Source organism: Sturnus vulgaris, chromosome 8 (assembly GCF_052056855.1).
Source record: "Sturnus vulgaris isolate bStuVul1 chromosome 8, bStuVul1.hap1, whole genome shotgun sequence".
Lineage (NCBI taxonomy): Eukaryota > Metazoa > Chordata > Aves > Passeriformes > Sturnidae > Sturnus > Sturnus vulgaris.
The window spans coordinates 30,162,898-30,188,623 of NC_142250.1; the positions used below are offsets into that span (position 1 = coordinate 30,162,898).

A 25,726-nucleotide genomic window follows, 5' to 3' on the forward strand; every position below is an offset into this window, starting at 1 on the left:
TGACCTTCTCTGAAGCCTGAGTTGACAGCACGTGACATAAGCTTAGTATTCTTTCATTTATTAAAGTAACTTATTTTCAGAAATTACCCTGGAGGCTGTTTCATCTCCAGCATTACACATCTGAGCATCTCCACAATCTGAGGAAAATTAAGAACAGGGGAAAAGGAGTAGCAGATACACAAGAAAGCAAGGTGCCTTATTTTTCTTTCCCCAAATTTATCTATCTTTCTTCAAAGAATGGCAGTTTAGTCTTCCCTAAAGAAAGCTTAATGGAAAAGGGAGATAAATAAAACTCACAGGAATTCAATTCCCATTCCATACTTCCTTTGAAATATACATTCTTCCTTATATTTATTTATGCCTAATGCCCTCGGTCATCCAGTCTCTAAAATGCATTTCCATCAAGCTTCTGTCTCTCCAATCACCAACATTTACAGTGGGGATGATTTTCTGTGGCTTCAACCACTGAACAAAATGCTTCATTTCCAGGTAACTGCTGTGTTCACTGTAAGGAATTCCTGAAATGAAAACAAATCACAGATATCTGTCAGTCTACTTAGCTTCCTCTAAGCCTTCCAGCTAAGAAATGCTTAGATAAAAGGGTTTTTTCAATTCCTATTTGGGATCCAAAGTTTATAGCTAAGGTAAAACAACCTCCTCCCCTCCAATTTTCCCTTCTAGGAAAATGACCTTGCATTAAGTCACCAAGTCATTTATCAGTGCAAGCTAAGCAACATCAGTGATCTGGTTAAAGGAATGGTAAGGGATTTAGCTCCACCCACCAATAAGAACTGAGAGGAAGACACACTCTCCAAAACAAGTAAGACACAGAATTAAATCTTGGCTCTGGAACTACACTGCCACCAGCATCAGTCAGGCCAATACTCTGTCCCTGAATCTCTACCTGTATCAAATGGAAGTCTTTATTTGCATGACAAGGACATGTGCAAAATGTATGTAAAAATCTGCATTGATGGTGTTCTCAATTACTCATTTCACAGGTCTCTCCTGAAGATCCGTTCAGTGTCTCAATGAGTTACCAGAAAAAGAAGCAGTTACAAAAACCAGTAGGAGCTTCCAGAATAAAAATAGGAAAAGCATCTACACAAAGCTAAAGGCACTGAATCTCTGCCACTCTTATACCATATATAGTGATTTTTCCTCTTGTCTGAGGCTTGATATCCTCCAGAGAAAGGCATGAATCTGAGTAGGTCCATCCCGTAGGTTTGAACGCCAGAATTTGATCAAAATTCTCAGAAAACTTACTCAAGTGATCTTGCAAGCCCTGTGAAAAAAAATAGCATATATTTAATCCCATTAAATAGCTAATTAGATTAAAGGTCGGCCATTTCATGATGGAGAGGCTTCAGACACATTTTATTTTCATGTGCTGGTGTTTTTTAATTTTCAAGGATCATCTACCTTGAAATTATTAATGATAAATATTAACATTTGCAAAACAACTTGTCCCTGAGGATCTAAATTTCTTCATTTGAATTAGGCACATATGAACAGCTATGCCTTACAGATTAGAACACATAAGGAATAATCACACCTGCTTACAAATCTTGCTCCACAAATCATTCATTTCCTCCTCTAAACTAGTGGTCAGTAGCTGAGTGGAGACAGAAGATGGTGAAATGCTGCTTCAGTGCAAAATCATCTGGTTAATTTGCAGTGCCACAGAGGTCCTGACACCTGCTTATGCCCAGAACTTATAACCAGTTAATTAACCTACACCAAAAAACTTACAGCAAGCCCATGCACAAGCTCACTACTGCTCTGAGCACTAAACCATGTTTTACCACTTCTCCAAGACAGGAAGGAAACCATTTCTCATCTTCTCACTCTAAAAAGAAAATTACCTTGAAAAAGTTTCCAAGTATGTAAAATCCTATTCCTGGATAAGTCAAAGTCAGTATTGCTTCAAGTTAAAAATAGAAAATCAATTTCATGTGTCCTGTATAAAATCTTACAGGCAAATTCCTAATTTGAAAGCCCTACAAGGTTACAGAGCTCAAAATCATAAACTTTATATTAGCAGGAGAGAGAAGTACAAGATAAAGACTGATTCAAATGGAGGGTAGAGGGAGATAGACGGGCTGTAATAGAACATTACCCAACCTGTCAGACACTTGACAACTATAAAACAGGGCAGCAGAAAGCTGCCATGTGTGACACCTTCAGTGCCATGTCCACTAGCAACATACAGAACTCAAACCAGGCACATAAAAGAAATTTTAAAAGCCCCACCACAGCAGACATCTCATTCAGCAACAGGAATTACGGCTCACTGCTGTGACTTTGAATATACTGTGAATGTTCAGTCCTCACGTGATTAAAGGTATAACTGTGGCAGTCTAATTCTCCTCCACACTTCATTTTAGGAGGATTAACATAGAATAAGGTAATTATTCACATATTTGCTCCCCTTGCTCTAATGAAATCAAAATATAGTACTTCAAATTGAATGATTATTATATTAACAATGCTAATCTGCTTTTGAATTTTGTTATTAATCAAGTGTGCAACATTCACATTAAGGATGCAATTTCAATTTTATAAAAAAAAATTTGTGCATTTCAGTCACAAGCACTTCTGAAAGTCTCACCTCAATGCCAGTACAAGACCTTGCTGAGTTAAACAACATGAAAGATTCATAGACCCACAGAACTGAGTTCCCTGGAATTCTTCCCCTGCATAGTAAAGTTAGGCAAAAGCCTCAGTTTTTGAATTACAAAAAATTGTTTGTTTCAGAAGAACCATGAATAAATTTTGGAAAAGATGGCCTCTTTCCCCAAAAGAAATTATTACAGTGTTTGCTCATAACAAGTCAATTTTACATATACATTCCAATTTCTTCTTTTATTGCTTTAGTCAACGCTGTTCTAAACCTTCATCCTTTTGAATGGAAAATATGTTTCACCATATTTTCTACACCAACCTTCAATCACCATGACAGCCTGATATTCAGAGTGTTCCTAAAGTCAGCAGTGTACACAAACAGATTCCATAAGGTAGGAAAACACTCAAACATGATTAAATATTTAATTTACCACCAACCCTAACACCACTTAAACTCATCTGGCTTATTCAAGGACAGCCATTTGTCAGTACATACAGCAATCCCTGTATTTTACTGGGGTAAAACCAAATACTGCACTGAAGTACCACATCTCTGGGTTTTTTTTTTTATATTTTCTTAATATATATCAAATCCAAAAGTAAGATAAATGATCATATGAACTCATCTTTCAGCATTTAAAATTCTCCACATTTTAATGACAGTATATTCCACCTAAGCACTCCTGTAGCTGCAGCCTCATTGGCAGCTTGGCACTCTGGAAGTGTCCCCAGCTCACATGGACACAACATCACTAATGATGGCAGGAGACCAACTCAGCTCCACATCAGAGGGCACAGCCACAGCACAGAGGGCCCTGCTGCCAGACCAGGACTCTGACCCACTAGATCATTGTGCCTTTCTTTCCTGGCCCTTTTCAGGGTCCAGGCATGGCTTTTGTCACACTGTAGATTTCTCTAGAGCCTGATCTCAGAAGTGAGACCCTGAATGACACAACTGCCTTCCTCTCAGAAGTAAAGTTTTCCTTGAGCTTTTCAATCACCCCCTGAAAGTCCAGCTGTGTCAGTATCCATTCATGCTGGGGCAGCTGACTTAGCAACCCAGGAATCTGCAGAAAAAAACTAAAATAAATTACTGTTTAAGACAACACAACACACTAAAAATAAATCCATACTTATTTCCATTACTCATTTTCTGCTCCATCACCGAAAACATCATGGAACAAAGTTAATGCTTTAAGATACTAAAGTTCCATCTCCTGCAGCTCCATCCAAACCATATAGCCTTTTTTACTCCTTTTTAGGTCAACTCTGACCTTGACTAGTCCTGCAGCTAAATACCATCTTGCTCTGAAGGATTTGCTTGAGATGGCACAGCAGGCCTGAAGCAAAACAGAAAAAATGAATCCAAGCCTATAAGGCATAAACAACCACTGGGTTGGTTTTTCCTTTCTTCCAGGTTACCTTTAATCTAGAGCCTGCTGCTTCACCTTACTGCCCTTCAGTATCTTTTAGTCTATTTAAAACAACCTAGGAATTAGTCACCTTTCCAAACTAAGAAATTCCCAGAAAAACACATTCAACAACTCAGTGTCTCAAATCTCAACCAAATGTCCACTTGAAATCAACTAAGATGAAATAATGTTTTAAAATTGACTGGTTTACTTGCTTTTGTGACATTAGAGAGCTGGTATTTGGCCATGTTCATAGGCTACCTCAAAACAGAGGCTCACAGCCAGAAAATCCTTTTAGACTCTTCCTACACTGGACCAGGTAGGAGACAGGCTGAGAACAGGAACTCCATGTCCCAATATATTAATTGCTAAGAGGGCAGATCAGGCAGTCATTACATAAATCTACTTCAAAAAAGCCTGCAAAGAGCAGGTCTTTGAACAAGCCTCACCTCATCTTGTACAAGCACCATATCATGTTTAGAGAAGTTATTAATGTTTAATTGCATTACATTTTCAATGTATTGCTACATGTCAAAGCTCCACTAAATAAATATGATCTGACAAGAGGTTAAAAAGCACCAAACACAGCACTGGCTAGGGAGAGCCAAGAGAATTTTACAAGCATGTTCATCTACAGAGTCCATTTTCTGAACTTACCTTAAAATTTATTTGCCTCATGGGAAGAACATGAAGCAAAGTACCGTTCCAGTCCATACTGAGGAGGGAATTAACAGCTGCTGACTCCAAGCACTGCAGGGTTTTGTACTTGTCACGGGACACACTGGCTTTTGAGCCCAGAACTTCAGCAATTGCTTTAGGATTCATTAGGAAGAAATCAGATAAAGAAAATTGTAAGAGTTCCTTTTTGGCTTGTTTTGGAGAGAGTCCTGATTATTGTACAAGATAATTTTTACTATTAGAAAAGAAATCCATATTCAACAGGACACAGTGTTTTGTATTCTAACGTTAAGAAGAGAATCTTATAATGGGTGTTAAAATCCTTTGTCCCCTACATTTTAGCAGCAGAATTTTGTATGACAATTGGAAAAAGAAGGAAAAGTACCTTGATAAATTTAAAGCCACATTTCTTTGGTAGAATGTTACTGAGATGAACTGGTATTTATTCCAAAGATGCCAGAAACGTACAGTTTTTGGCTATTTTGACAAACAGCCCATATTGAAGACAGACTAAATTTCAGTGAGACTAAGTCCTGTATTGATGACTTTAAATATACACAAAAGCACAAATAGTGCACATCTGCCTGCTCTGAAGCAGACATTTGGGCAATCATGTTGTTTCCTGGTGCTGTAACTGAGTGAAGCATAGCACACAAGATCTTCATTTAGTCAGAGAAGATATATAATATAAACCAGAAAGAAAAACTCAAAACACAAGTCTAAGATAACATCCCTTTGCTGCTTCTTGATAGCATGAAATTACTAACAACGAAAATGTCATAAAGACCTCATTTATGTATTTTTTAAATCACCCTTAGCAATTTTCTTACCACAACCAATTAAAGAGATTCATACAGTTAGTATATAAACTGGCCATATGTATATTCAGTATAGGGGGGAAGGTTGTAAACATGTAGAACACCATTTCTTTCAGAAAGTTAAAACTGACTGATTAGAAAACTAAAAAATAGCAGGAGGATTATTAAATATATTTAATTTCTTTACATACTATCTGAACATTCAGAATAAACAACCTTTTGTATCTTCAAGAAAGCCATCTTGTAACATTAAATTAGATATTAAATTAGTTATTTGATCCAGTACACTTCTTTTACATACCCAAGAAAACTTTTTCTTTTCCAATGGAGTAAGTGCCACAGACAACTAGAGTTCGTGGGTTTAAAGTCACTGTCTCAAAGGCAATGTTGACAGCAAACTGGATAACCTCTTGTTGTGGAGGAAAAGTGTACTCAGGGCTACAGTATCTGGGACATGGAAACAAAATATATCACTTTGTTACACGAGATAAAAGATATCCGAAATTACCATGAAGACCCTCAAACTCCAGGTACACAGTAAGTGAAAAAGACATTTTTTCTATACAATTGCAGTCCATTAGAAACACTGAGGTGCCCAAATGAAATTGTTGCAACAAAAATTACACTGAACATATCAGTGTTTTCTCTACAACTCTGACACTGAATTTTACATTTTCTTCTTCATAAATACCAAATGTTCTTGCAAGTTAGATATTTGTACTATGTCCTGATTATATCCTTACATCTATTTTTTGTCATATACACAAACCATAATATAAGTCATTACTCATTCACAGAAACATATGGAACAGAAATGAAAGTCTGCAGCTGGGCATTAGTCATCATTCACACAAAAATGATTTTATATACATGACTCAGAACAGTCTAATGAAAATCTCCGAAACTTATTCAGCCTTTTGGCATTCTTTCACCTTTGAATTCCTTCACATCTCTTTTCATAATAGAGTTGAATCCACTGCAAACTAGTGTTCCATCAACCTCTTGTTTTAGAGCTGAACACTTCATATATAAATTTTGACACCCAGAATTTAATACCACTTATAAATAATGTGGTGATCTGAGCAAATACTTCAACATGTTTTCCACCACCCACTTTCATTCTCTAACGTAGCAGCATAACCAATGCTACACATACTCTTAATAAATATCTGCTTTTATTCAACACTAAATAGAGCTAACAAGTGTTATCACAGCAATGTCATTTACATTACATTTATTTGGTTCATATAAAGCCTTACTAAACTGAAAAGACTAAGAACAAACCAAAAAAACCCCACCAATTCCCAGACAACTTACGTGGTATCAAGGTAAAGGGTGTGGACTTGCTGGCCCATCAGAGCAGGGTAGCGCTCCATGGAAGGGTCTGCCCTGAAGTCCCCTGTGTGCAGAATAACAGCCCCACTTGGCAGGTAGAAAAGGATCATTGCTGCACCTGGACAACTGAAACACAACAACAAAAAAACCCCAAACAAATTATGTTAACTCTGTATACTGATAAATTACTTTAGGAGATAGACCACCCCTCAGTAGCAGAACCGTGCACAGAATTTTAAATCACAGCTGCTATGCAGACTAATTTAGCTAGAAATTCCTGATTTCTAAAGGAATTCTGCAGCTAATCCAACGGCCACATACTGTGAGGTTAAAACCTCTTAGGCACCTACACTTGTTGGGTTGTTTTTTTTAATGAGTCAAGTAGTTAATAGTTGCTATAAAGCTGTTTATTGTAGAAGCACATTAGTTTTAAAGGCAAAAGCAAGGTAAAGCAATGGCAAAAAGCAAATGGCATAAAAACACATGGCATAAAAAGTAAGGGGCAAAATGCACCAGTTTTTCTTAATGCACATTCTTATACAGAAACTTCTTAACAAGCTAAGACACAAACTCGGACTACTACTTCTTAACTTACTAGAATTTTCGGTTTTTTAGCACATCAGGTTATGTACACATATACTACATATATGGTCTATTTTGTTTTATCTGAAAAAATGTAAGCAATATTTTTACTATAGTTTTATTATGTTTAAAACTAAGTTCTTGAAGCTTCTGTGAAAACACTAGTATTTAGGACTGTTTTTTAACCTTTACCAAGAACTCACACTTTTACACTGGCATCTAAGACTTTTTGCTTACTAAAAGCACTTAAAACTTATTTTTCTTACTTATACTAAAACCTAAACTTTCACCTCTACCTTATGTGTGAGTAGCTCAATATACTTTAATTTATTTAAAGGCTTTAATTCAATTCTTGCGCTCTGATTTCTCTGTGAAGAATTCAGAGAGACTTCTGACTCACTGACTTCAACAACATACAAGCTTGACTTGAGTTCTCACCTGAGATGGAAAGAAGAAACAAAAAACTCATATCAACAGTAAAGCAATCAAACATGAACTGCCTTTTTGGGATGCCCCACCTTCTAGGCATGACAAAGATCCTGCCTCAGTTACAATCATTCTATTATTTGATTCAAAGGGGAAACAGCACACCAAAGAGAAGCAGCATTCTTGTTCAAGAGAAACAGAATTATATTGCTGTAGACTCATCTTCCTTCCTGCAGGACTTACTAGAGCATTTTCTTTTAAATTCTATTCACAGATTTTAAATGTTGTCTTAGATCCAGAACTCCCTGATTATAAATACAACTCCCTTACTGGTGACAGTGAATCCATCGTACCTTCTGCAGTTGCTTGCTAAAGCTTTCTGAAAGGCAAGAGCTCAGACTGGAAAACCTGAGTGGGACTATTTTAGATATCAGTCATCTGCAAAGGCTAAATGAAACCCCCAAAAAAGTTAAAACTATAGAATTGGTGAACTCTTCAAGAAGGTGAACTTTGTAGCTAAGGTATGTACAGCTTTTAAATTGGAGCAGAGAATCAGAGGGACAAACAGGAAAAATGAGAAGTATACAAGTTACAGAAGCAACAAGGCTTCCTTCATTCCTAGAGAGGGTTCTCAGAGGACTTAATGGAGATTTATCTCTCCAAGTATAAGCAAATCCTACACTAAGCAATGTTCAAACCAGCTGTGACACAGTCCTGCATTTCAAAATGTGTACTGTAGGAAAGGGAGTCTTCCTCTAGCCCGTGGCCAAAAAAAAGTACCAAGAGGCAGAACTGGCACAGGACTGAAAGTTCAGTGCTACTGAACTTTAAATCCAGCATCATCACATAGTGCCAGTCTAACAGACAAAAATCTCACCCTTTATCACCAAATTCAGTAGAAATATTGCCCAGATTTCAACAGTCTTTTCTTCAAAGTTCAATTTTCAAAATGTTAGCTAGGTTACGTCTCTCACAGGATCCAAAGTGCCACATTTTTCTTTAGTTCACGATTGCCCTAACATCAGTTCAAGCTACAGAAACTTAATGTATCTGATAATCAAATCTGCTAGGTTCTCAACTAGACACCAAAAACCAGGAAGTATTCAGACCAGTAGAAAATCATTCAACCTCTCAATAAACATAAAAATGAGGAAGCTATGCATAGTTAACGCAATGTACACAAAAAAGTTAAATTAAATTCAAAAAAGCCTGTTTCATTTTTGAAGATAACTCACTTATTTCGAAAGCTAGCTACCTGTAAGAAATTTGGGACAAGAAATGCAGTGATACCTACTGATTGGCATCAAGCAACAGCACTTTGATCCCATTGACCACGCACTGTGTGTCCATCGGCAGCACATGGACAAACTGCTCCTGGACTCGGAGTTTGCTCTTCACCAGATTGCCAGTTATCTGGAACACAAAGGATTTAAAATAGGAACAAAATCTAAAAGAAGCAATGTTTGTTTCAGAAACAAAAGCTCTCAAAGCCAGTATGGCTTAGAGAGAAACTATAAGGCCCTGGGCATAATCAAGCCTTTCAGCAGCATTTCACTTCTCAAAAAGCACTTGGAGGAAGAAGTGGGTAAAATCTTCTTTAAAACAAATGAAGAAGTTTCCAGGTAACAGGCTCCTGGATCTTATCATGAAGGACTGCAGTCACTCCAACTGCAAGGGCAACACAGGACACAAGCATTCCAGGAAACTGCCAGAATGACTCAGAGTTGTTTTGATGCAAACTCTGGATGTGTTGATTAGGCAAGGTGCCCTACCAGAAATTTCAAATATATTACTAGGGAAAAAAAAAAAAACAAACCAGAAAAGGTAAGTACTGCAACAGGTTGCAAGGAGACATAGTAAAATCTGGCTTAGGTTCAAAATTTGACTGACAAAAGACTCCCTGCAGTCTGTTCTAACTTTGAAGGTGGATGTTGTGCAGGAGATTGATTTATGTGACCTCTAGAGAGCCTTTTTAAACCTGATCTTTTTTCATGGTATCTTGTCAGGGAAGTTTCACTAATCCTCTTGATCAGTCAAATCAGGGTAAGGATTTCTCCCAAACAAAATGCACGTTCCCTGTATATATCCACTGACCCAATACAAGAACCACTGATCTTCTATTTACTTCCATCAGTACAAAAGCTGTGTATGGATATGATGGTATCTAGCAGTCTTGAGAAACTTTACCTTATTACAGTAGATTGGAAACCTGAAGTTTTTTGTTAGTCCACAGTAGTGGTCAGAGTGAAAATGAGTAAGGAAATAAGCTGTGCAGCCTTCAATTTCTCCATACTGGAAAGCATCAACTGTAAAACCAGTTCCTACAGTAAAGAGGGAAGAGAAACCAGTCAGTAAAAATGCATAATTCAGAACCAGTTTCTAATCAGATGTTGATTTTGTTTTCTTTCTTTCTTCACAATTAGAAGGTAATAGTTACTCTGCATACAATTGAGTGAGCCATTTAAAAATTAACGTCTTGTGTATCAGTCAACAGTTGCAAAAAGATTTTCACTTATTAAAATAAAAATTTCACTAAGTGTTTACAAACAAATACTTTCAAAGGCGTCCCAAATATGTTGTTTAGCTGCCCTCTTATACAGATGGCAACTGGTTAAGCAAATAAGGCACATTTTATCTGCATTCAACTGGTATTTTTGAAAGTTCACATCGATTGAAATCTAATACTAATGTCTTAACACAACACAGGTAACTGCAGCATAGCAGAATTGCATTTTGCAATCAAGCTGCAATTCTTCAATTATTCTAAATGTAATATTCCTCTCAAAGCATGCAATAACATAATTATGAAGCAAGCAACCTGGGGTCTTCAAATTTATCTGCTGAGATGAAAAGTGCCTGACGTGGCATTGTATGCTTTCAGTGTTTGTATAAAGATGTTGCATAAAGACAGATGTATAGAACACAACCCTTCTCTCTGCAAATACTTATTTTAAATGCAAACATGCTGATAAACAGTCCTTTTCCATTGGGTTATACTTTCTTAAAGCCATCAAACAGTGCACAGAACTAATTCAGCTGGTGGCACTCAAATATTTTTCATTTTGTTACACTAATTTCCCAGATCTTCTAGCAGAACTAGAAATAGTTCCACTAAATTGAGGCTAGAACTTCAAGTCAAAAAAACCATAGCAATCTGATCTAAGTAAAAATCCCTAGCCAAAAAAAGTTAAATGTTTGAGAGGTACCAAACTCAAAACTAACTTTAGTGGTGTGAGCATCTGAAGCTTTTTAAGATGCTGAACCATCATCCTTTAATTTACCTAATTGCTTGAGGAGACCTCGAGAAATTCTTGGCTTAACTAAACTCTTCTCCTCTGTTTTCTTTCTTTGTTTTCATAGTTGAAATAAATATAAATAATACAATAGATAATAAATATTTCTAATACTACCGAATTTCAAATGCAAAATTCAACTCAATTATTTTACCTTAGCGTTAAGGAAATGATTGCTACTGACAATGCTATTTTCAGGCACAAATGAAGCAATGAAAAAAATTAATTTCAGGAATTAGGAGTGTGTATTAACCAGATATAAACTTCAGTGTTTTTACTCTTGATAACTACTTACTTAAATTATTTTTAAGATATAATTAGGACAAAAAAACCCAACACTCCAGCCAAAATAAATAACCTCTACAAAAAACCAAGTTACCTCTCACCTGGTATTTTCTTGTAAAAGGGGCAGTGTTTTTTTCTTGGTTCTTCACCTGTAGTAGGTAATTCTTTAAATTTTTTTCTCCACCTTCGTCGGCCACCAGAAGGTAGATCTGCTATGGCTTCATTTTTACTTGAACTTTCTGTAACTGCTTCCACATCTTCCACAGACCCCTCAGCCTTCCTTTTTTGCTGTCTGGGCCCCTTTCCATTAGGAGATACTGAATTTGGTACGTGCTTTTTCTCGTTCAAACACGCTGCTCCTTTGCATTCCTCCTTCACTTTGGGTTTTAACCCAAAGAAAACACCAATGTCCATTTGCTTAAGTTCTTTGGCAGGACTGGATTTAGTGTTCATAGTTGCTGATGAAAAGGATGGCACTGATTTAGAAGAGATGGGGCTGGGAAAGCACACAGCAGCTGTACTAAGATTTCCTTTTTTCTCCACTGCTGTCTGCAAACTCTCCTGGAGAGCTGTTTTTTCAATTGCACTGGCAGTAACTTTATCTGAATGAGTTAAAATGTTACTTGGCTCCCTCAAAACATTACTCTTCTGTGTCAAAAGAGAGGCAGCATCTTCTCTGTCTAGCAGTGATGATGGCTCAGTAAAACTCACATATGCAGAATCCAGAGCACAAGCATCAGCATCTTCTGACTCTGTGGTTCCTGCTTTGGTAGCAGAGGAAATCAATTCTGGCTGTTCAGCCTCCTTATAACTGGAAGCAAAAGAGGATCCACAGGCTACCACCCCTCGCTGAGGATCTAGATGGTTCCCTGTATTTTCTTCCTCACAGAGGGTTCTTTCAGTTACAGAATTTTCCATTTTTGTATGCTCATACTGAGGCTTCCTCTGTAAGAGTTCATCAAGTGTTTTAAACACCACAGAATCAGAGTCTTCTTCTGAGCTCTGCACTTCAAATAATTTATTCTGTGATACTTTTACTTTCTCCTCCTCTTCATCTTCACTTTCCTCAAATGTACTTAATGGAGAGTAAGAAATTTCACAGTCCTTGAAGTCTACTCCTGACTGTAGCAGACTTGGCTGACTTGTATCTTTCTCAATACACAGATCTTTTCCTGTTTCACTTTCTTGAGAGGATGCAAAATCAAAAAATTCAAATTTACAACGATTATCTGCTGTCTGTGGGAGCTGAAGTGCCTGTTGAGGTTTTTCAATACCTGCAAAAGAGGAAGTACTTCCACTAATTATATTTAGAGACTTCATTTGAGGTGAATTCTGTACCACTGCTGCACAGTCATCATTTGGGACGTGCTTCATTTCAGTAGAGGGTTTCTCATCCCATGAGGTTTCCTCTGCATAACTTGGGGAACAGCTGGGCTTTGCAACAGTGGGACATGCCATCTTCATGTCCACAGAGGTTCCCAAGGGGTTTACAAGATACTCCCCTGCCCTGTTTGCTGCAAGTAGAAAATGGCTGTAACGCTTGTAGTGAGATGGAATGGTGGAGGTGCACAGCAAACCATCAGGACACTCTGTGGAAAGAGTTAAACAAAGGTGCAATGTTAATACCTTTGCAAGTATAGTTGGCATAGTTAAAATAAAAATCACACATGACACAACATTTAGGAGTTTTTTCCTTACAAATACAGCTGCTGGAGAACAGAAGGCACAAGTAAAAAGTAATTTTTAAGCTACCAAGACTTCTTGCTCTGAGCTGAGAAATATGAGTGCTTCCAGCTTAAAACCAAATAGCTACTGCTCATACAGCACTATGCCTGAATTACACAGCCCATTAACAACAAAACTTGACCCTGTTCCAATGCTGTGCTCCTGTAATCACATGGGCCCTGGTTTAGAAATGTCTCACAGTCAAGGAGCAAGCTCAGACAAGCAGCACCAGAAACAGACAGTACATTTAGAATATAAGTAACAAACAAATAAACTAAACCTCAATTCTGAATTAATCTGGAATTCCATTTCAAATTGTCTGATACTACACACTAAGGGAAAAAGAAAAAAAAAAGCTGTGCATTTACCTACATGAAGAAAACATTCAGCATTGAGATGCTAGGAAAAACCAAACATAGCCCTTTCCTAAACCTTTCCCACTGACAGTTTGCCAGCCTCACTTTTCAGGCTTTTAAAGTGAGTGCATACACCCATCAGAAGGATTTTTCACCTGTTAATTATGGGAGTAAGACAGAAACGAGGTGTTAAAACACCTGCTTTAAATTAAAAGCACTGCCAAAATCAGCATGAAAGGACTTACATGTCATTGTTCTGAAGAAGAAATTCAAGGAAAGTTATCAAAATACAAAAAGGAGAGTGATTGCATTACCTAAAACAGCCTTTACTCACATTTCCTGACTGTATGTTTTCTGTTTTACAAAAGTTAAGAGATGTATAAATTGGATACCTGAAGCTGTTCAGATATGGTATTTCCTCATGAAACTAGAATTTGGGTTGTGTCAGTTTTATTCCTCTTGTACAGAACCCAAAACAAACTGTTGTCTTATGATACAGGAATGTTAATCTCTATTTCTTTATAAAATTTCTAAACCATAGCGGCCCACAAGCTAACATTTCAAGTAAATTAGCATTTCAGCTTCCAAATGTCCATAGACAACCGAACAAATCACATATCAACATGAATACAAGATAATAAAATCCATACCTACGGAGATAGAAGCTTCGTGTCAAAAGTAGCACCCTCGTGCCTGACACTGACTTAGTAATTGCACTAGGTTTCACTACTTGAAATATTGAACTGAACACCTTCAGTTTGTTCAATGAAATATTAAAACTTGATAAACAGTCATGAAACGTTCTCAGAGTTTTGAGATTAGATTCTGAAATGAGATTTTCATGTCATGTTCTTCACAATGAAGCAAAAATTTCATAGAAAAATAGGACTGATCAGTAAGAAAATAATAAAGCATGATAGAAGTCAAACCAACTACCATTTCAGATTTTGGGCTGAATTAAAGAAAGCCAGGTTTGCAGCAACATTTCGCGAGAAGTCTGCAACTTTTCTCTGAAGGCTTTTTTCTTACTCTATTCATACCTTTTTCATTGGATCCTGGAGTTTCCAAACATTCATAGACGTGCCACTGAGGTGTTTGGACCAATAGCAAAGAGAAGGGCATCTGGCAGCTGGGACAGAATCCATCGTGAACCAGCTTTGTATTTTGTGAGCTCTGTTCTGCCAGGCTACTCTTGCTTTCCTGGGAGTGCACACTACTGTCTTCTTTACACTGATCCACGTCCTGACCTGGCCGTGAGCTCTGCTTGGTTTTCTGAGGTGTATCAGTTTTTTCTGTGGACTTCTTTTTCCTATTTCTCTTTCTTTTTGGCCTGCCCTTGCCATCACTTACTTCCTGCCCAGGAGTAGAGATGCTCTGTGAATTACTCCGAGGCTTTCGCTTCCTAATGGATTTGTACTCCCAAATGTCCTCTTCCAATAAAGTATCTTCAGATGCCATCTTCACATGGCAACACATGAAATATTCCCCTTTCTTTTAAGCAACAGTTCACAAACCTGCCTTTCCTCCCACTAATATATTTTCTCTTCCCTCCACTCCTCACTATCTGAGGAAAAGCTCCACAAAACCATGTCAAAAAAGCAACACTGGGCCACAAACCAAGCAGGAGTCCCTGATGGGACAGGAACATGGTGGATCCTATCTCAAAAATAATTCAATGAGGGTTTCTTTGTACATTTGCAATTTCTCCTGTTCCACAGGGCCCGAGTTTGTAAGGCCTTCCAGGGTGAGCCATTTCCCTCAGCTTCCCCCCCGCATCGTAAGCTCCACCCGGCCAAGGCGGGGGCGGCAAGATTTTGAAGACTCCCGCCCGAGCAGGAAGATTTTAAAACAAAAAGAGGAAGAATTGAGCTACGGGGTCGTTGTCGGGGTGTCCCGGGATGCTCCTCCTGAGTGTCACCCGGAGTATCCTGTGATGCTCGTCCAAAGGGTCCCGGTGCTGCTCCACGGTGTGTCCCTGTACCTCCGAGCGTCAGGGATGCTCCGTGGGATGTCCTGGTGCCCCCGAATGTCCGGGATGTTCCGCGGGATGTCCTGGTGTCCACGAATGGCCGGGATGCCCTCAGGGATGTCCCGGTGCCCCTGCGTGTCCGGGATGCCCGCGTGCTCCCGAATGTCCCGTGATGTTCCCGGGATGTCCCGGGTCCCGCCGGTTCCGTGGCTGGCGCCTCCTCTCCCGTTCCCCGCCGCGGCCGCGCATTCGCTTCCGCAGGTTCGTCACCGCGGCTGTCCCTCAACTTCTCCGCTTCTCCCGTAATATACCCCCCAAAAATCCCCAGATCCCACCGTTTAAATTAATGGAGCCTGGTTTCGACTTTTCCCGGTTCTGCTTAATGTTTACATCTTAAAAATGCTAAAGCAGCCGGGCGGGAAACACGGGCTGTGTTGAATCTGCTGCGCGGGAATCGCCACCGTGGGCTCCCTCTGGGAATGTGCTGCTGTGGATACCAAGGATACGTAAAAACAGGCATTAAGTGAGCAGCTCCAGCTTTGATACAGACTAGCTATTGCGTGTCTGTGCTTTGTGCTTTATTTTCTTTTTCAGGCGCGGTTTTCCGCCCCGGCGCCGCGGGCGGTGCCGAATGTGCGGCGGTGAAGCGCCAGGCCGGTAAACAGAGCCGGGTGAGGCGATGGCGGCGGGCGGGCTGGCGGGGCTGCTGCCCGCCCAGACACAGCTCGAGTACGCGCTGCTCGACGCCGACACCGCCCAGGAGAAGGAGAACCTGGTCTACCAGTACCTGAAGAAAATGGACAGCCGCGAGCGGGACCTGACGGTGCCCGAGCTCGGCGGAGGTGGGTGACGCGGCCCGGCCCGGGCGGGCCCGGCGGTGTCGCCGGGAGAGGCGGCGGAGCCCCGGCTCTCCCTCCCCGTGTGGGCTTCGCCTGGAGGTGCCGCTGCCTGCGAGGCCCCGTGAGCCGCTGTTTAAATGGCACTTGCAGCTACGGGAAATGTCACTCCTGGAAGCACCAGGAGCGAAGGGCAAGGCAAAAGAGCCCCTTTAAACATCCTCTCCCTGGTACTGGCTGCAAAATCACGTTCTCTAAAGCCTCTCTTCTAAATCTGTCCCCACCTGTACTGTGTATTTCTATCTGTCATAGTGAGAACCTTACTAACTCTGCCTGCGTTCTCCTGAGCTCTCTTGGTTTCCCGGAGCATCCCTTAGGATGTTCCCCAGCTCTCTTAGCCACTGTTGTGGATTTTCGTGCCCCTGGTAATACAAACTGTGCTGGAGATGTCATTAATCCTCCTGCGGTGGTCTGCCCCTTTCACACATTTCTCTGTCTGTCCTTTAACGTTTGAGAGACTCCCTGCAGCTATGGGAGCTCACATCATTGTGCGAGACCTCGGGGGTGAACTTCAGGGTTAAAATCACACATATCACGGCAATGAATTAGGGCTTTTAACCAGTGGAGCAAAAGGAATGATCTCTCTCTCTCCATTTGGAGCCCTGAATTGAATTTTAGCTTTTGCCATTAGTATTGTTTCAGTGTTCTGTCAAGGCTTATTTTCTCCTCTAAAAAGAGTTTAAATAAGTAGCCAATATCTATGAAAGGTATTTTAATTCTAGTGAAAAGGAGAGAAATGCTATAAAATTATAAACTACCCTTTTCTTTTGAAAAGTGAACCGCAAAGCTCCTACACCATTGGGAATAATGCATATGCTTGAATTATTCTCATTATTCTCACCAAAGCTAAATGTATATGCATCCATTTATATTTATAAATATATGGAGACAGAGAACAGTCCTCCTCTTAGTGAAACACAAAACAAGCCTCCTGCTGACTTGAGTGGGAATAACTTCTGGGGCAGTAAGAAGTTATTTTCTGAAACTGTCAAAGTGAAAGTTCAAAACCTAGTTACTTTTGACTTTTATCATAAATATATTTGCCTTCTATAATTTTGAGAAATGCTAAGAGATAATACAGGCAGACCACATTCTAGGATATTTATTCCTTATCTTGATACCTTTGATGTGATCAGAGGGAGAAACAATGTTTTCATATATCAACTGGTTAAAATAAATTACCAGGAGTACTGTTGTGCATATCTGAAAAAGCTGTATTTCTTCCCATGTGACAGAATTAATTGATGCTGTCATTTCAAACTTTGAAAATCAAGATCAAAGCTATAAGCACAAGAATATTCCAATGATCTCTGAAATCAGTTCTTTACAAAACTGTTGATTTGGAAAAAATCATTAAGAGTTTAACACTTTCAAACTTTTAGTAGCCTTTATGTGAGTTTTAAATAATGGATTGTTTTCCAAATGGCATTGTTGGGAGTTGAATAATGTAGATCATGTTTTAAAATGTATGAAATTTGTTCTGAGGCTTACATGTTCTTTTAATGAAAAAGTGCCTATGTAAAAATATAAATTACACTTTCATATTACAGTGGACCTTATTAATAATATTTTCATTTACTAATTATGAAGAATTGCAGAACATAAGGATGAGTTAGATAAATAAAAGACTTGGTTTGCTTTTCTCCCTGCATAATAAGGGATGTCAAACTCTTTTATTTTTTTAAAGTTAAAAGTACCAGGAGCATTGTGTGGTGTTGGTGCCTTTCCCTACCCTTCCCCTAACTGGCTCTCACTGTTCTCTGAATTCCAGATCTGCAATGGTTAAACACTGAAGGTCCTATTTCTCTTCACAAAGACCTTTGTGGAAAAGTTGTGGTGTTGGATTTCTTCACTTACTGCTGCATCAATTGCTTGCACCTGCTGCCTGACCTCCACGCCTTAGAGCACCAGTACTCTGATAAAGGTAAAAGTGCTTTGGCTGGCTCAGAATAGAATTTCCTGGCACTGTTGCAGGCTGAGGAGCTGAGTCACTTTGTTGCTGGTTACTAAGCTGTTGGCAGTATTTCAGGGATGTCTAAAAATGTCTTCTAATCTTTTAAGTAGCCTAAAAAAGGTGACTGTATGTACTTCCATCACATATTTTAAAAATTTTAAATAAAATATCTGTTGTGTATGTGTAATGAGGCAAACAGGATATGTGCTTAAAGCCCAAATCTGATACATCTATAAATAAGGTGACTTTCAAAAAGCTAGTAAAAAATGTGAGATACGTGCTCAAAATTAATATAAGTAGGTAGCTTTCTACCCTTGACTGAGGAACCAGCTATGAGAAGAATATAGTACAGATGGTAGAATGGATATAGACAGGTGGTAGAATAGAATATAGATTACTTTTTTTCCCATTGGAACTGAAATAACAAAATATGTAAGCTTGATATAGAATTTTTTTGTATTGGCATCATGTTGTATACCATTAATAGCCCTGTATTCTAAAGAGGGAATTATGGTCTTTAAAGTCACTTCTGAAATGAGATCTGTCTCTCACTCTGACTGAATAAAAATGCAGAGTAATTTCTGTTTAGAATGCAGTGTCTTGTCATGAGATAAGCTGTAGTCTCACAGAGTGTCAGCTACTCACTTATCTGGGATCTGTTATTAGACTGAACAGGGAAATTAAGAACAGTGTTACTTTCAGTCCTAAAATACTGTATCAAATACAATATATATGTAGTAAATAACATTATAATGTTTGGTTCTCCATTGCTGTTTCTGATTGGTTTTAATTTTGGCAGTGTTTATTTTCATAAGTTACCTTTTTCTCTAGAGAAGGAAAATGCAATACTTTTGAAACTTACATTGTGCTTTAGATAGGTTACTTCGTACTTCACAGGAGATTCAAACTGATTTTTTTACCGTGGAAAGCTTAGATGTTTGCTTTGGAGAAACTTGAGATGCAATGTTATGTTTCAAATAATAGGAACTTTATCTTACAAGGAAAAACTTTCATGACATTTTTTTTGGAGGGAGTCAGTTTTAAGTGGAAGGTGAATGGCAAATGATAAGTGAACTGTTGTATATCAGACGTGTTGGGAAGAAGGTTCAGGTACAGATTTTGGAAGATTATATTGGCATAAAACAAATAATACCTTTAAATGATAACTATTTTATAGTATACTGTGAGTGTAATAATATAGCTGTCATAGCCTTAATCTGTTTTTTAAAGCTAAGGTGTTAAATCAGCTGATAACAAAATACTCATTTTAACAACCTCTCCCCACAAGCTTTCTCCTAAAAGTCCTTAAATATCTCTGTACTGGTGTAGAAGAGGCTGCAGCACTCTGAAGTAAAGGTCCACTTGGAGACATATTTTTTGCTTTGACTTGTATTAAACTTCTGTCACAGGAGTTACTACTTTTCTGATAGGTGATAAATTATTTTTGTATTTGAAATACCCCTGTAAGTTTTCTTTGGATTTCAGCTATCCTGTTCCTGTAGAAACTGGAGTGAGAAAAGAGATGCTTAGGGGTGAAAGTGGAGGTAAAAGGAAAAAAGAGCAGCTGTGTAGAACATTAATCTTAAATTTAAACCATTAGGAAGCAGAGGATAGAAGTTGGATTCAGGAAGAGATCAAGGTGCTTGATAGTTCAAAGAAAAAGAAAAATACACTGTGTTTTTTTCACTGTAGATCTCCTTTTTGGTTCTTTTCTGCTGTTTTTTCTTAGTTACAAGAGCAAGCCTTGATCTAGTTGGCTGTACATTGTGTACATACATACTCTGTACATGCATGCTCTGATGACTTTGTTTTCACGTGATTCAAATGCCCTTACATGGAGCATGTTGATCACCAAACAGGAGAAGTTTAAACCCAGGAGGCTATGTTAGGGTGATCCTAAATCGTTACAGATATTATAGTACATGTGCCATAGTTCTATTGTCTGGAACTTCAGGAGATCTGTTTCAAAATGAAGACTGCTTTCCATAGGATTGAATGTCGCCCAGCATCTTTATCTGATATGCTCTCTCTGCTATCTTCAGTGGTGCTATTTCTGTATTTCAAGTGGCATTCAGAAAGTTATTTTAAACCCCAGTGCATATTCAGTTCATGTTATCAGCAGTTCAGAAATTACTTCTATAAGAGGAAGTACTTTTTAATATTCAGAAATAGCTTGGCATAAATCCAGTGTTGTGCTCTGCTGTAATCCTTCAAACAAAGTGTTTTAAATGGAGTGCATATTGTTACTTCTGAGCATAGCAGCCATCATTTCCAGTTTTCCTCATGAGGGGATGTAGTACCTTACTTGTGCTGTTCAGGTGTTCACTGTAGAATTGTCTTTCTAGCTTTAATGATGTTTTTGAAGGACAGGTACAAGTGCTGGTGCTGATCCCTTTACAGTTAAAATATTTGACTTGCTGTTTGGATTTCAGCAGTTAATGATTTCACAACTTCAGCTGTCTGATACTGCAACATGCAGCAACTACAACAACACTTCTGCTCCCATAGATTTGATAAGACTGTAACAGTTAGAGTGACTCTTTAATTTTTTAAATGTGAAATTGTCATACTCAAGCCTGCCTTGTTTGTAATGAGAGTTATTTGTCATACTTGTCAGTGCTGCCATTTTTATTTGAAATACAGAATACTGTATTGATTTCAGAGGCCTATTCATTATATCTTTTACTGTTTATCTACAGGTAGATATGTCCAGATAATTCTGGAGCTCCACAATTTGGTATTATTTTTGTGCTTCTACTTAACTGAAAAATAATTTTCTAAAGCACCATAATTGTGTATAGGAATAAGAAGGCAAAGAAATGTCTTAAGTATCTTAAAAGAGCCCCAAGTGTTAGTTGAACAGATACAACTTACCCACAGTTATTTTGAAAGTATTTTCTGACTTAGTATATAGAGATTCAGCAACTAAGAACAATTCATGTCAACCAGCTGGTTGGTCCTAAAATTGGGTAATTTTACTGAAGTGTTATTTCTGAGTTTCACTTTTTTCTATCTCTAGCTATCTATATTCCTCCTGAGATGCAATTGCTTTCTGTTTGTTCAAATACTCTCTCATTCTGGGAAGCAGTCAGTCAGATTATGAGATAACTGTGGTTCATTTTTCCTTTGTTTTGTTTTTTTTTTAATTCAAATATATTTCAGTGCACAACTTCATTTTTCGTTGCAGATGGTCTTGTTATTGTTGGTGTCCATTCAGCGAAATTTCCAAATGAAAAAGTTCTGGATAACATTAAAAGTGCTGTTCTGAGATACAATATTGTCCACCCTGTAGTAAATGATGCAGATGCAACACTGTGGCATGAACTAGAAGTGTCCTGCTGGCCAACTCTGGTCATTCTTGGGCCTCGTGGAAATATGCTGTTTTCTCTTGTTGGAGAGGGACACAGAGAGAAATTGTTTTTATTTACTTCTATAACTCTGAAATTCTACAAGGAAAGAGGGCAAATCAAAGATAACAATATTGGAATAAAGCTGTACAGAGACTCCCTTCCACCTTCTCCTCTGCTGTTTCCTGGCAAAGTGACTGTAGATGATTCAGGAGAAAGGTTGGTCATAGCAGACACTGGACATCACAGGATTTTGGTCACTCGTAAAAATGGACAAATTCTACACATCATTGGAGGTAAGGATATGTGTGTAAGTTTATTATAGCAATTTCAGTTTAGGAGTAGAACATGTTTGCTGTGCCTCCTGGGTTGATTCTTTTCCTACAGGACCTGGCAGTTTATAAGCATTGCCAGAATTTTGTTGTGTACTAAAATCACTTTTACTCGATTTGGGGGGATATAGTGTAAGAGCATCAGTGGGAGACTGTAAATGTAGTTGTTGGAGATGCCTAATTGTTTCTCATTGCTTCATTGACTAAAGATCATGTTTTCATGTGATGTCCAATATGAATTACAAAAATGCATTTTGTATCCCTCTGAAGGAGTTGCAAATGGTTTTAGGTGTAAAGGATGTACATCCATATCAATCAGCAAGGTAGGGGAAAGACTAGAGACTGTAATGCCTCCCCTTCCAATAGAAGTGAATGTTGAATTGTGGTGGTGGTGTGGTGAGGAGAGGTTTTTCATATGTATTTTTTGTTTGGTTATTGAGTTTTTTCAATGGAAGAGTATTCCTGTTTAGGATCTCCTCTGGTTTCAAAAGCAGAGGAGAATTGTTAAGATCAGTGGCATTCCAGTAACTACACAGGCACCTGAAAATACAGTTGCCTTAGTACATATAAAAAAAACCTGTGTTCTCTTCAAAACTGAGGTGATAATGTATAAACAAGTTATGAAAATAGTGAAAATATTTTAAATTTAGTTAAATTTATTACAAAGTTTATTTAAGTAATATTTCAGCTTTAAAAAATAACATCCATGGTTGCTTTTGTGAAATAACAATGTGCTTTACAATGCAAATGAAGACAATTTGCACACTCTTCATATGCTTTACTGTTTCATGAATGAAATTGTTCTTTTTTTTTAAACTTATTAAAATGGTCTGTTACATCTTAGTGCAGCAAGTATGTAACTGTTAGGATAACCACAAGAGACAGATTTAGGAAGCAATTGAATCCTCAAATTATTGAAAACAATGGTTTGTTTATGTCTCAGAATCAGGACCTGTGTGCTGATGTGTCCTATATTCCTTAGTCTGGGATTGACTAATGCCTGTCCCAGGACAGGATCCTACTAATCTCATGAAAATACTCTTCTTTTTAAAGAAAGGAGGAAAAATTCTCTTGCTATTTGAAGTAGCACTGTATTGGCTAGACAGGCTGTTTATCCTAGTTAACCTGATATATCATTAAGGCATTAGTGTAAATACCTTTCGCCTGTAGAATATGCAAACAGAATTTCTTATGACAAATATGAGAGAATTTGGTTTCTGCTTGATAGACGAGAAGAAGTCTCTGCCTACAAGCTACCCTTCAGTGTGCTGGGTCAGTCATTAGACAGGAATTCAGGAGTGTCCTAAGCTCCAAACTGGTACCCTCCTTCCTGTGGCATTGTGTGCTGCTCCCTTCCCTGGGTATGTGCTCTCTCACTTACAAGGGAAGCTGCTGGAATCTGACACACCAGTACTTCAGTCCTTTGTGTCTGATAAGGCCTAAATGGATTTCTGACAGGAGGTTGTAAAAGTTTGCGTGTTTCAGTGACTCAGTTAAATGATTCAGTGGGCAGAAAATAATGTAATGAAGTTGATAATGCAGTAATAAATGTGGGCATGCACAAAGGTTGAAATTGTTATTTGCATCATAAATCATGGTACACACATAACTCACACCTAAGTGTCTTCTGCTGACACATCCTGCTAATGCACTTCAGGTGTTACCTTCTCTGACATACAGTGCTTACCTTCAAATTGTTATGTTCCTTTTTATTTCCTGACTGTTGTATGCAGAAGACTGTCACTCCATCATTCTTCGTGTTCTTTTGTGTAATTAGCTCTGTAACATCTTTTTCCTAATTAGTTTTCTTAATGAGAAAATGTTGCTGATCAAATAGTAGTTTCATTTGTGATTACACCAAAATCTAAACCGATGAAATGGAATTGAGCTGTGGAATTTTTTTTCCTGCTGGCTTGCTTTGATGTAGTCAAGAAAAAAAAGACTAGTTTTTTATTTTTGTCTTCCATTGTTGCTGTTGTCTTTTAGTGCAATTTAGAACCCTATTAAGACTCTTCTAGAACAATTTAGAGCCCTGTTAAGGCTTGTCTTTAAAATATGAGCTTAAAAAAGCAGAGAACTTGTGCAGAATGAGTTCAGAACTTAATAGCACCAGGCTATTTTGATTACATAGCACAGTCACTAAAATGAGACTACACCAAATGTAATAATGTAAAATGTACAAGGTACTGTGAAAGCAGCTCTTGCAATATGTAATTCTCCTAGAGGTTTAAATGTGTGCACTTTATTTTTAAGGAGACTTTTTTCAAAAATTACTTTTGAATTTGCTGTGTTTTGTTTATAGGTCCAAACAGTGGAAGGAGAGATGGAGGATTTTCAGAGGCAGCTTTCAACTCACCACAAGGGATCGCTATAAAAAATAATGTTATTTATGTAGCTGATACAGAAAATCACCTAATTAGAAAGGTAAATTTTCCATGAGGAAATTCAAAGTTTAATTCTTCTACTGTGTTCTGCTTACCCAGGTAAAAATTTACACCCCATGAATTACTCTCCAAATAACATCAGAAAGGAAATTTGGTGCACTATATTATAAAGAAGTGCTGTTGTGCAGGATTTTTTAAGGGCTACATATACTTTTTTACTTCCTTTCAAATGCAGATGAGGTGGGCTACTCCTTACACCAAACAGGGTTTTGGGTTGAGTTTGAGGTTTTTTTCTTAAATTTTCTTCCTATTACTTTTTCTTACTCTTACTTTCCTGTTTTGAGAAACATCTATTCTTAGTACTGGAAGCAAAAACTGGTTTTGTTTCACTTCCAGTAGTATCAGATTCTTATCTAAAGTTATTGTAGTGCTATGGTGCAGTGAATATCCAAACTTCCTTTGGCTCTCTGGGTCTCTCAAATACAGGTAACTGCCCTAATGCCAGAATTGACTGTGTGTGTGTTCTTTTTGATTAAACACTTGCAAAGTTTTAGCATATAGGAATTGGATCTTGCATTAGGTTAGGTCAAATTTAGGATAATCAGAAGGTTAGTTTGGTGATGCAATATAATATTACCTTCTTATTTAAAGTATTATGTGTATCTCAGATCTTGGTCTTGGGTCCTCACCAATATCCCATTTGTGATGAGAGGAGGTGCACCCTTAATGCATCTGAGGTGTCTTTGCATAGATTATTTTATGTGGAGATGGGAAATACTGTCACAGTATGTGAGTTTTTATGTCATATTCCTATATGAATTTAAAATTTAAAAAACCCACATCCATTGTTTATCTAAGTATTTATGCAGAAATTTGTGATGTTTTCTTCTACAGCTGTTGAGCAAAGAGCAGTGTTAATTTTTGTTGCACATGGAATAGAGTTCCACATACATGGTTTTCATGCTGCCTGCTGCTTCCTCACCCCCATGCTCCCTGTCCATCAACAAGCATTGTGGCAAAATTAATTATTTCCCTAAAAAACAAATGCCTGATATTTGTTAGGATTTCTCTGGTTTTGACATCTATACCAAAGTATCTGTAACTTTGATCAAGTTAATTTCATACATTCATTTAATGTGTCATTTTGCTTCACACAGATAGACCTGGAGCTGCAGATGGTGACCACTGTAGCAGGCATTGGGGTACAAGGTGTTGATAAAGAAGGTGGAGCAAAAGGAGAAGAGCAGCCCATCAGCTCTCCGTGGGATGTGGTCTTTGGAAGTTCAAGTACTGTATCAGTTCTGACCTT

General features: G+C 38.2%; 2 protein-coding genes across 2 annotated transcripts in view; one reads left to right on the top strand and one right to left on the bottom strand.

Moving 5' to 3' along the window:
- Positions 1–325: 325 nt before the first annotated feature.
- Positions 326–15,737, bottom strand: DCLRE1A (DNA cross-link repair 1A). Its single transcript, XM_014872523.2, has 9 exons — positions 14,576–15,737; positions 11,556–13,043; positions 10,064–10,197; positions 9,171–9,289; positions 6,851–6,994; positions 5,835–5,980; positions 4,695–4,849; positions 1,144–1,285; positions 326–518 (listed from the first exon to the last, which is right to left on the bottom strand). The coding sequence occupies exons 1-9, from the start codon at positions 15,009–15,011 to the stop codon at positions 352–354; spliced, it is 2,931 nt and encodes a 976-aa protein (XP_014728009.2). The 5' UTR covers positions 15,012–15,737; the 3' UTR covers positions 326–351.
- A 222-nt stretch (positions 15,738–15,959) lies between these two features.
- Positions 15,960–25,726, top strand: part of NHLRC2 (NHL repeat containing 2) — a 31,938-nt gene continuing 22,171 nt past the window's right edge. Inside the window, exons 1-5 of the mRNA XM_014872524.2 lie at positions 15,960–16,346; positions 18,172–18,324; positions 21,542–21,997; positions 24,336–24,457; positions 25,575–25,704. Coding sequence (XP_014728010.2) covers positions 16,184–16,346; positions 18,172–18,324; positions 21,542–21,997; positions 24,336–24,457; positions 25,575–25,704 — 1,024 coding nt within the window. The 5' untranslated portion in view covers positions 15,960–16,183. The remainder of the gene's footprint in view (positions 16,347–18,171; positions 18,325–21,541; positions 21,998–24,335; positions 24,458–25,574; positions 25,705–25,726) is intronic.